At 36.5% G+C, this 11839-nt stretch overlaps 1 protein-coding gene across 1 annotated transcript; it reads left to right on the top strand.

Moving 5' to 3' along the window:
• The first annotated feature begins 5089 nt into the window (after nt 1-5089).
• On the top strand, nt 5090-6626 carry LOC131033460 (uncharacterized). Its single transcript, XM_057964704.2, has one exon. It carries the CDS (start codon nt 5484-5486, stop codon nt 6354-6356), a length of 873 nt encoding a protein of 290 aa, XP_057820687.2. The 5' UTR covers nt 5090-5483; the 3' UTR covers nt 6357-6626.
• The last annotated feature ends 5213 nt before the right edge of the window (nt 6627-11839 follow it).

Consider the following 11839-nt stretch of genomic DNA (forward strand, 5'->3'; position numbering starts at 1 on the left):
TATTTAAATCCCCCAAAATCCCATCTCTCACATTTAAATAAATTAATATTTATTTAAATCACATTTATCCTCCACCCACTTGCATTTTCCTACAAATGCAAGTTGCACAACTATTTTAAATAAATAAATTATTTATTTAAAATCTTATTTATCCTCACCCACTTGAAACCTTTAATGGCTTCCCTTAAAGTATTCAAACTTAATGACTTTCTTCTAGAGTCTTCTCAAGCCTTTAATGGTTTCCCTTAAAGTCTTCAAGCTTAATGGCTTCTTTCTAGAGTCTTCTTAAGCCTTTAATGGTTTCCCTCAAAGTCTTCAAGCATTTAATGCTTTATCTTCCTTTTTCTCATGTAAATAAATTAAAATTTATTTAAATAAAATCCAAAATTCACATTCACATTTAAATAAATTAATATTTATTTAAATATCTATCCAAATGCAAATTACACCATTTAATTGAAATAAATGATTTTATTTTAATTGAAAATCCCAAAATTCCCCCCACTTGCATTCTCCTACAAAATCCACTTGCATACCTAAATCCCTTCTAGATTCTTCTAACTCCTTCTAATTAGCCTAATCCTATCCTAATCATTGTCACATTCCTAAATAAAAGGAAGTCACTTCTCAAAAACCTCCAAAGTCTTCAATAACCATTAAAGGCTTTATGTCTTCAAATGGTTAACCTCTAAAGTCTTCCAAACCATTAAAGGCTCTTACATAACCATTTATGGTTAACTCACCTTTTACCTTTGGTTGGAGACTTTCCTCTAACTTAACCATCATTTTGATTCATGGGTCTCTTCAAAGCATTTATTTCTTTGACTAAGGTAACTATTTAACCCTTGCACTTTCATTTATCCCTTGGATAAAAGGAATATCTATTAACCTAACCCTAACCCAACCCCTTAGGGTAACCATCATGTCCCCTCAAGCATTTAATGCTCCTTATCTCCCCTCTCAAGCCTCCTCATGGTGACACTTGTCAACATGAGATCGGGTTGAAAGTCTCACATGGATTGAATATCTTTCAATTCTAACCCTTGTTAAGATTGCTCAATCTTAACCCTTCATTTCCCCATTTCTTCTATAAATAGAACCCTTATCCTCAAGCAAAGAAGGAAGCATTAGAGTATCGTTGCTATATTGGTATTAACATAGAGCTTTTTCATAGCATCACTATCTACACTTGCATAGCATTTGTTTATCATATCCAACCATCTTGAATCTCCATATGGCATCCATGGCTAGTGCTAAAAGATTAAAGCTACACTCATTTGGGAACTTGGAGAGGAGAGGAACAAGGGAAGAGAAGCTACAAGCATGGTGAAGGGCATTTGGAGATGCCTTATTGCATTTCTTTTCTTTGTTAATCTTTCTATTTTGCTTTTAGTGTCTCTCTTGATATGCTTGCTTAGGATAGTGTTTGATTTTTGATTTTCTAACACTAACAATCGATTAGTTGCTTGTTTGTTTCTGTTTGATTTGACGACATCCTAACCATCCTTTTTGCAGAGCATCAAGAAGCATTTATGCATTTGTACTTGTTTATCTTCTTCCCAAGGGGAGAAATGTTGTTCGTAGGCATTGGACTATGTTTTGTCTTAAAAAACTCACCATTTCTATAAGACATTATCCATTATGGGGGGCTATGTAGTCTCTTTCTTTTCCTCCTCTGGGGAGATCATTGATTGTATATACATGATGTATGTAGTCCTTGGGGGTTGTGATTGAGTCCTCCATTCATGCATCTTGTTTATTTTCTCTCTTTTAGAGAGGAGTTTTGTCCCATGCGACTTTCTCCTTTTCTTCAATTTGTGAGAGAATTCATTGCATTTGTATTGTACATGGGTACCTAAAATGATTTGGTAGCTAAGACCCATATTGCATTTTGTGTATTTAAGGGATTGTCATAATGTGTGTTTCATTTATCTTGGAGAATGGGAACTATAGGCAATGGAATGATTTCATCCTCACTCATCTTAATGAGTGCCATCTATTGCCTATTCCTGACACACCTTGGAAGTATAGTATTTAGAAATGCTATATGAATCATGTCTTTAGAGTTATTTTTGATGATGTCGATTATGACATTTTAGAGTCACATTCATTTTGAGTGCCCTCATTCTCTTTGGACTCACCTTTAGGAGTTATATGGAGATCATGATACTCCACCATCTCTTGATGATCCTCTTTCTGATCCTAATGTGCCTCTTCATTCTTTAGAGTTGATAACCCATGTTTGTGATCCTTTGGAGGTTTTGAAACTTCAGATGAGGTTGCAATTGCTTCAGAGGTTCCTAATTCTTCATTAGAGATATTTGATCCACCTTCACTACCAATTTTCATCATTCCTGATAAGCACGATTATCATTGTCTTCTTCATTGAGATTCCTATTTGTCAGACATTGGTTCATTGTTTGTTGAGTCTCACATTTCAAATTTGGGAGACACATTTGAGGGTTTATCTCTCCTATTTGATGATAGTTGTGGCACCACTATTGTCACTTCATCTTTATCATTAGAGCTTGTTCAATATCAATTTCTATCAGTTCCTTTTTTGTCACCTTCTATTCTGATTGGGTCTACACTTGATTGGTTTGTGAAATCTTCATCCATCTTCATCTAAGGACTTGGTGATATATGAGTATATTTCAGAGACATTCATCCTACATTTGGATTCACTTCCCAATTCCTATCTAGAATGGGAAGCATTTCTGCATTTGTACTTGGTTTATCTTCTTCCTAAGGGGAGAAATTTTGTTTGTAGGCATTGGACTATGTTTTGTCTTAAAAAACTCAACATTTCTATAGAAGATTATCCATTATGGGGGGGGACTATGCAGTCTCTTTCTTTCCCTCCTCTTGGGGGATCATTGATTGTATATACATGATGTATGTAGTCCTTGGGGGTTGTGATTGAGTCCTCCATTCATGCATCTTGTTTCTTTTCTCTCTTTTGGAGAGGAGTTTTGTCCCCTGTGGCTTTCACCTTTTCTTCAGTTTGTGAGAGAATTCATTGCATTTGTATTCTACATGGGTACCTAAAATGATTTTGTAGCCGAGACCCATATTGCATAATAATATTTTTCCTAAGTTGCACTTAACGGGGAGTGTTGGAGTAAAAACAATTTACTCACATGCTTAAGTTAACTTAGGTATCATTATTTCCTAGGTTACATTATTATTTGTGCCAAGTGGTTGAGTTTACCTACTCTCATCTAACCTTGCATCTCATTGAGACACATGGCATTATTATATGCTCTCATCTCTCTTGCCTTTGTCTTTATAAGCTATGCTCTTAGACATTTCTCTTCATCCCGATACATTTTTATCTTTCTGATGATTTACCATTTCTCTATTTGTGAAGGTGAATCCATTGTTTATGCTCTTGGGAGGTTGATCACTCCAACAATCATGAGAGAAAATAACTAAAAAATAAAAAATAATTAAAAAGGGGGGTAAAAAGATGCTTATATAATCAACAATAACCTTGCATCTCATTGAGACACATGACATTATTCTATGCTCTCATCTCTCTTGCCTTTGTCTTTATAAGCTATGCTCTTATACATTTCTCTTCATCTCAATACATTTTTATCTTTCTGATGATTTACCATTTCTCTATTTGTGAAGGTGAATCCATTGTTTATGCTCTTGGGGTTGATCACTCCAACAATCATGAGAGAAAATAACTAAAAAATAAAAAATAATTAAAAAGGGGGGTAAAAAGATGCTTATATAATCAACAATAAACTTAAAATATTAATATTAAAGGTATAGATGAATAGAGGTAAAGACGGCTAAAATTAGAATATCACGCCACTTTATGCATACTTGGTTGCAGGGGAGTATAATTTGTAGGGAAGAGAGTTTTGAAACAAACAAAGATCCTATTTTTTCTTTCTTCCACATACGTGAATCCATCCATGATTTAGCCCAACTAGGTTGTAGGTTGTTAGGCTACTGTTGTTAAAAGATTCACAGGCTCCCATGCTAATGTGATCTAGTAGTAGAGCCCTCTAATATGGTGGCGTAAAGGCCTTCTTAGTTTAAGGTTTGTGGGAAGAAAAAAATACTAGTTATGGTCTTTTGAGGACATCAATGTCTGGGATTTAATGAAAAGATAGTGAAAATTGTGATGACGAGAATAATGATTACATTTGCTTGCAATATGTATGCAACAAATATGTATGTTTGCCTAGATTAAACTACACATGTGGGATTGGAGTGTAGACAAATCCTTATTAAAAGGGGGAGATGTGAAATAATTAAAAAATAAAAAATAATTAAAAGGGGGGTAAAAAGATGCATGTATAATTGACAATAAAGCTAAAATACTAATATTAAAGGTATAGATGAATAGAGGTAAGGATGGGTAAAATTAGAATATCATGCCACTTTATGCATATCTAGTTGTAGGGGAGGGAGTACAAATTATAGGGGAGAGCGATTTGAAAGAGACAAAGACCCTATATTTTCTTTCTTCCACACATGTGAATCAATCTATGATTTACCCCAATTGAACTATGGATTGTCAGGCCATTGTCGTTAAAAGATTCACAAACTCTTATGCTAATGTGATCTAGTAGTAGAGCCCTCTAATACGATGTCATAGATGCCTTTCAATTTAAGGTTTGTGGAAAGAAAAAAATCTCAGTTATAGTCATTTGAGGACAATAATGTCTGGGATTTAGTATAGAGAGAGTGACAATTGTGACTACGAGAATAATGATTACATTTGCTTGCAGTATGTACACAACATATAGGTATGTTTGCCTAGCACACCATCACTCTCTACTAAGTTTTAAGGCTTTACTTTGACATTTTTCTTCAGGTGGCTTTTTTGTTTTCGCAGCTCCAAATTTTATGTAAGAAAAATATGAGAAAACCATTGACAAATTAAACAAATTAAAGTGTTACAATTTCAGTATAATATCTATCAATGTAAAATTGTTCAATATACGAAATGAATGCTTATGACCTTTCATTTGTAACTTTAACGACTTATTGATAACTTTCATTTGTAATCTACATTGATTCCATAGAAAAAATTTGTGAGATGTGGTAGACCTGATCCCTAATTTAATTTACTTCTATCATTCTATGAACTGTCACGTAAACATAATTGCCGTACAAATATCTTACTCAATCTTTCCGAAGATGTGGTGGGACTCATACCTAATCCTAAAGCGATCAGAAACATTCTGAGCCTCAAACAACAATGACCATGAATTTAAAAACTAAAATAAAAACAGAAGATTTAAGGTGGCCTGAGAAAACAACGCTACAGGTGGGTTCTATCCTCGATTGATTTATTTTTTTCAATTCTATGAGAAAATTGCATTTTTTTGTATGAAATTTTTTCAGGAAGAATGCCAAGCGTTCTCAATGTTGAATCTATTATTAAGCGTGGTACCAGGACTGCGCTATCATCTCTTTTATCCATCTGCGGGGATTGTCTATTAGCATTTTGAAATACGATGGCTTTGGGCCAAATTGGACATCCCTTCAATGTATGGTCACATGGAAGGAACTATGGTCTTTTCCCTTGCAATGCACATCATTGCTTTGCAGAAACTAATTTGAATGCTAGGGGTCGCTGTTTGAGCAAAACCCATATTAGGGGCATCTCTGGAAAGGGTAGAAGGACAGGCTTCAATATGACCAAATGCTCGTCTTCAGAAAGCGCTCGTGCAGAGCCTTTAGAATCCAATGGAGTAGTTGAACTGCCTCTGTTCCCACTCCAATTGGTGCTTTTCCCTGATGCGAATCTGTCTTTGCAGATATACGAATATAGGTACAGAATGATGATGCACACCCTCCTGCAAACAGACCTTAGGTTTGGGGTAATCTACACAGATGAGTTCTCTGGTGTAGTTGAAGTGGGCTGTGTTGCGGAGGTCGTTAAGCATGAGAGGCTTTTAGATGGCCGGTTCTACTTGATATGCAAAGGGCAGGAGAGGTTCAGAGTGATCAAATATGTGAGGACTAAGCCTTATCTGGTGGCAGAGGTTCAGTGGTTGGAGGATAAACCCTCTGACAGACAGGAGGATTTAGAGAAGCTTGCAAATGAAGTGGAAACCCACATGAAGGATGTGCTCAGGCTGTCCAATAGATTGGCTGGTAAAGCTGACGAGGAATCCTATGACGATATTAGGAAGGGTCGCTTTCCAACTCCCTTTTCGTTCTTTGTTGGCAGCTGCTTTGGAGCGTCACCAAGAGAGCAGCAAGCACTCTTGGAATTGGAGGACACCTCAATGCGGTTGAAGAGGGAGAAAGAGACACTGCGGAACTCTCTGAATTACTTGTCTGCAGCAACTGCTGTAAAAGATGTTTTCCCATCTTCTGATTAATTGGCTTCTTAATACGGTAAATGTTTCTACGGAGAAGAAACCTTGCTTTGTTGTAATTTACTTAGAAGATCATGGACAGAAGCTTCCCATATTATTTCTAAAGAAATCTTTTTGTCTCATCCCCTTATACACATGTAAACAGTCAAGTATATGTTGAGATAACTAATAGACTTTGGCTGGAAAAAAGATAGTTTTTTTTCAGCTTGAAAAAGGGAATGTAATGATTACGATTTAAAAGAAATATGAAGGTTCTCATGCAATTTTGTGATACTCAATGAAGAGAAACCTCTATGGGGTTGCATACGACATGATATTTTGATTGGAATATGTATTTACATACTATATAATGTGCTTATCAGAAGTTGGAACTAAGACATGATGAAAATAATGTTTTTTCCTATATCTTTAACGAATAAAATGGAACAAATTCTAAAATTTTAAGCTTCATTTGTGAAAGTAGCGTAGCCAGCACGAAACTTCGGTTCAGCATCCATAACCACATATCCTGGTGGATATTTTTAAATATAAAACAGCTATACACTTATAGAATCATATACAGCTGAAACATAAATTTAAAAATCTAGGTGTTTGTCTTGCAAATATATGTAGTTTCCAGGCTTTCTTTTCCCATTCACACGCAACCTTAAATCCTTATTATTCTTTCTCTATAATCTTTAGTAGTCAGATGTATAAATCACCTATCTATCAATCAAATCTAGGCTTGAATACATATCTGGAAATAATAAAGGATAGGACAGAAATGCACCAGTTATCCTAGAAATGGTCTATTACTTTGGGTACGCTTCAGATAGAAATCAACCATAGGTTTTAATTGAAGGCTTATCTATCCAAGATTTCAAAGTTGTTATTTGTGTGGCACACGTCTAGGATGTTCATTGTCCAAGGTACCTGTGGATTATTTTTTTCATTTTTAGAAATTGAATATTCGTAGTAACAGCAACTATTTTCCATTGCTTTACCATTTAAGCATTAAATGGCCGAATAGAAAACTGACAGTTATGTGAGCTAATCAGATAAAAAAGGTGATGCTACTAACAGAACTATGCAGAAGAGCATGCATTAGAAAAACAAACAACTCAATGACTAGGCATTGTACCTAGACTAATTCCATATATGATAACTTCTTAGAGCGTGCACGTGCAAGATCGTAGCTCCGCTGTTGATCTTTGTATTCAGATGCTAATTTAACAAGATTAGTGCTTTAGGATACAAAGGGGTAATATAGTGACAGCCCATCATGCTTAAGCAGATGCAAATGATCTTTATACACAAAAGGGATGACAACCATCGATATAGCTTACCATAAGGAGAAGGTTTTTGAATTCTTCGTTTTTTTCCAATTAATCATTAATGCCATGCATCCTAGGAGGCAATTAAATGACTTTTCACTCATAGTTGTCTCCATGTGATACTGGTCGGTACCACAAGATTTTCTAGCAGGCCTTCAATAAGGTTGTGTTGCAGCCATGCTTGCAAGACGTGTGGATGGAGGTTTTCTAATTAAATATTTAGATGAAAAGTTCTTCCCCAACATGTAGTCGATAAAATGAAATGCCGTTGCCTCTATTTCAAAAGTTTAGTCACAGTAGATGAGCTACTAAGCTCTCCAATTTTCATCCTTTAAAGCTTTTGCTTTGGCAGTGGCACTTTCAGCACATGCTGTATGATGCACAGAATCCCTGTTGGAACAAATACCCTTTTTCATCCTGTTTCAGGCGGCATTATTTTTGCCAATAATCTGGTTTTTCCTTAGCCTCTAACATTGCTGATGACCAACCAAAACTTTATAACCCTCCTGTTTGTATTAGGTCTCATATACCTTGCAATTTCTATTATTTATTTTCTAGTATTTATATGCTCAAATAGAAAATGGCGCCCCATTTGAGGTGGCTTTTTACGCCATCTGTAATTTGTAATATAATGTGTTGTAAGAAGCATCTAAAGCAATGTCATTGTAAGATGTTTAAGAGATTTTATGATGCACGAGAGCATGGAAAGAGAGAGTGAATTGTGGAGAAAACATAGTAAGATTCTTGAGAGGACGGAGAAATCCAAAGTAGAGCACCCAAATTTTGTGGAGTTATGAAGTGAGGTTTCATTCTAATTAAGGTTTGTTGACTCAATGATTAGTGGGTATTAGATTTTGTGCCATGATTTGGCTGTCATAGTTGCCTATGGTTTTAACCAAGCTTGAAAAACTCGGATTTTGCAATAACTCAAGGCCAAAAAATTTTAAAAACTCGGGACTCGCCAAAACTCGGCGAAAAACTCGGCAAAACTCGGCAACTTTATCGAACATTTGAAAATACATTTTTTTTTTATATATAATTCAAAAACACACATTTACACCAAATTTGTATAACATATATGATTTTCATGATATATAAATCAAATTTTTTTGGTAATACATAGCAACAAATGCAAGTATCATAGCATAAACCAAAAACCAAGTGCAACATATGAATAAGAGTTCAATACATATCAACATATCATAGTGACAGTCTCATAGAGTTATAGAGTCATAGACCACAAAACAAGAACCTCTGAAATTCTGATTACATATCAAGTTCAAAGTTTGGTATCAATGAGAATAAGAAATCATAAATTGCGTCTACGACTAAAGCTCAAAACAGATCGTGGCCGCTGGGTGGGTGGTGCTGAAGTAGTGGCAACATCCTCAACACTAACAGGTGCCTCTGCTGCATGATCAACCTCCTGCTCCTCCTCACGTGCTGCCACTTCCGCATCCCATTCCTCTCTTGCCCTCTCCAACTCACTCAGCTGCTCATTAGTAAGGAATGGATCCAAATCATTATCAACATCATCAGGAGAAGCAACCCATTTTGCTGCATATGGATCAATGTCATCCAAGTCAAGTGCTTCATGTGAATCTTGCCCTAGCACCTTCTTCTCATGTAATCGAATGTTGTACTGCACATAGACAAGATCATTCAAGCGTTGTTGAGTCAACCTATTGCGCTTTTTTGTGTGGATGTTCTCAAAAACACTCCAGTTGCGCTCACAACCAGAAGCACTACAAGGCTGTGATAATATGCGGATGGCAAGCTTTTGAAGATTAGGCGTTGTGGCACCATAATCTTCCCACCACAAATCTGCAAGGATACAAAATGTGATTTATAACTTGTAAAGATTTCAATAATCTTAAAGAGAGAAATAAATGGTAAAAATTAAACATATGTTTTTTTTTACCTGGTCGTAAGGTGGCTCTCCTACGTTTGCAATCAGGTGAAGAAAACAATTCCCCTAAGGCCTTCTTATAACTCTGCAACTCATCAAGTATTAGGTCTCGAAGGATCTCATCATCAACTAATCTCCGAATGCATGTGTCAAGGCCAATTCTAACCTCTGCATCTGCTCTGAAACTCGGAGAGTAAAAAAACTTGGGATTCAAGAAGTAGGCAGCAGCATGAATATGTTGGTGGAGTTGATGGTTCCACCTCCGATCAATTATGCGCCATATGGGTTCATACTTGGTCTTGTTTGACCCATACAAGTGTTGAATCACCTCTTTGGCCTTATCCATGGCCTCATATAGATACCCCATGGAGTTATGATCCCCATCCACTATTCGTAGCACCCTCACCAATGGTTCCGACACCTAGATATAAAAAATCTAACAAAATCAGCAGATTGAAATATTAGAAAATTAAATAATAAATCATCAATTAAAGTTTCAAAACTTACATTGATGATCTCCTCCACTATCTTGGCAAAATTAGTATAAAAAATGGCAATCACAACCTTCTTTGCTTCAGGCTTTGTAGCATAAGGACTCCCCAACCATCTTTCACTCACGAACATCCGCTTCAGGTTGGGCAATGTAGCAAGTATGCTCTGCAAGGTGAGGAAATTGGTAGCAAAGCGTGTGACCCCCGACCGCACAAGATCCTTACCTTCAGTGTGCTCTCTCATAAGATTCAGGACCCATGTGTGATTGTAGATGTATTTGGTGATATTCCTTCCATCTTCAACCACTTTCTTTACCCAACTTAGTTTCCCTATGTCCTCAAGGAGCAAGTCAAGACAATGGGCAGCACAAGGGCTCCAAAATAATGTCGGATGTCTAGCCATTAGAAGTTTGCCGGCTGCCACATATGCAGCTGCATTATCAGTCACAACTTGGATGACATTCTGCACTCCCACATCCATCACCACCTCATCCAACATGTTGCACAAGGTCTCCGCATTCTTCACTTCATTGGAGGCATCAATTGATTTTAAAAATACTAACTGTCCTCTTGAAGCAACTAGAAAGTTGATGAGTGTCCTATTCCTACCATCTGTCCATCCATCAGAAAGAATGGTGCAGCCATTCTTTTCCCAAATAGTCCTTTGCTCTTCCACTAATGCATGAGTGTTTTGGACCTCATCCTGCAATAACGGTCCACTTACCTCGTAACGGCTTGGGGATTTGAACCCCTTACCTGCCACAGTCAACGCGGTGACCAATTGGTCCCAAGATGGACTAGAAATAGCATTGAACGGAACATCGTTGTAGATAAAAAATCTAGCACTCGCCACCTTGGCTTGTTGGTGAGCCTCTTTATTCCATGCAGTGCCAAGCAATCCAAGTTGTGCACCAGGAGTGTTAGGTGGAATAAAGAAGTTTTCCATGTTGCTGTCCAAAGTTCCCTTTGCTCGTATCCGTGGCCCAAGGGAAGAACCAGATGTCCCCACATCTGTATGTGACCCTATGGAACTCAAATCTGCCCTTGGGGCTGCCATTGCCTCTGCTGTTCTCTTTTTTGTTGCCTTCCTTTGATCATATGCTTCAAGCGTTGCTATTGCATCTCTCGTAGCCTCTTCAGTACATTCCGTACAGCTTGTGGTATCTCGGCATTGAATTTTTGCAAGGTGATATTTGAACCTATTAATGCCACCTTTTACAAAAAAACATCTCCTCGTTTTGGACCTGGTCTCCCATGTTTCCAACAAGGGTCTCTCTTTTTGCCACCAACTTTAACTGTAGAAGCTGAATCCATTTTCTTTCAAAAAGATGTGGAAAAGAACCTAGCAAAAGAGAGACAACATTTAGAGATAAATAACATTGTTACCAAAAAAAATCACGAACATCCAAAAATTACAATGACTGTATAACTGTATTTTATTTACAGTCATCTATTAATAGATGACTATCTAAAATTAAAATTTATAATTGGTTGTGTATTTTTTTAAGTTTTTAACTTCAAATTTAAATTTAAATGAAATACTTTAATACACATTGACATTACACAGTTGACAGTCATTTCAAATGACTATGAGTATGTATTACATAGTCATTTCACAATTGACTGTGTAATACACAGTCATTAATTACAATGTACATTAATGATTAATGTATTACATAGTCATCAGTCATTTGAAAATGACCATGTATTACACAGTCATTTCAAATGACCGTGTATTACACAGTCATCAGTCATTTGAAAATTTGAAATGAC

This window comes from Cryptomeria japonica, chromosome 4 (assembly GCF_030272615.1).
Source record: "Cryptomeria japonica chromosome 4, Sugi_1.0, whole genome shotgun sequence".
Taxonomy (NCBI): domain Eukaryota; kingdom Viridiplantae; phylum Streptophyta; class Pinopsida; order Cupressales; family Cupressaceae; genus Cryptomeria; species Cryptomeria japonica.

What these genes read in the sequence shown, in the direction of transcription:
- LOC131033460 (XM_057964704.2), top strand. Translation starts at nt 5,484, where the DNA reads ATGGCTTTGGGCCAAATTGGACATCCCTTCAATGTATGGTCACATGGA.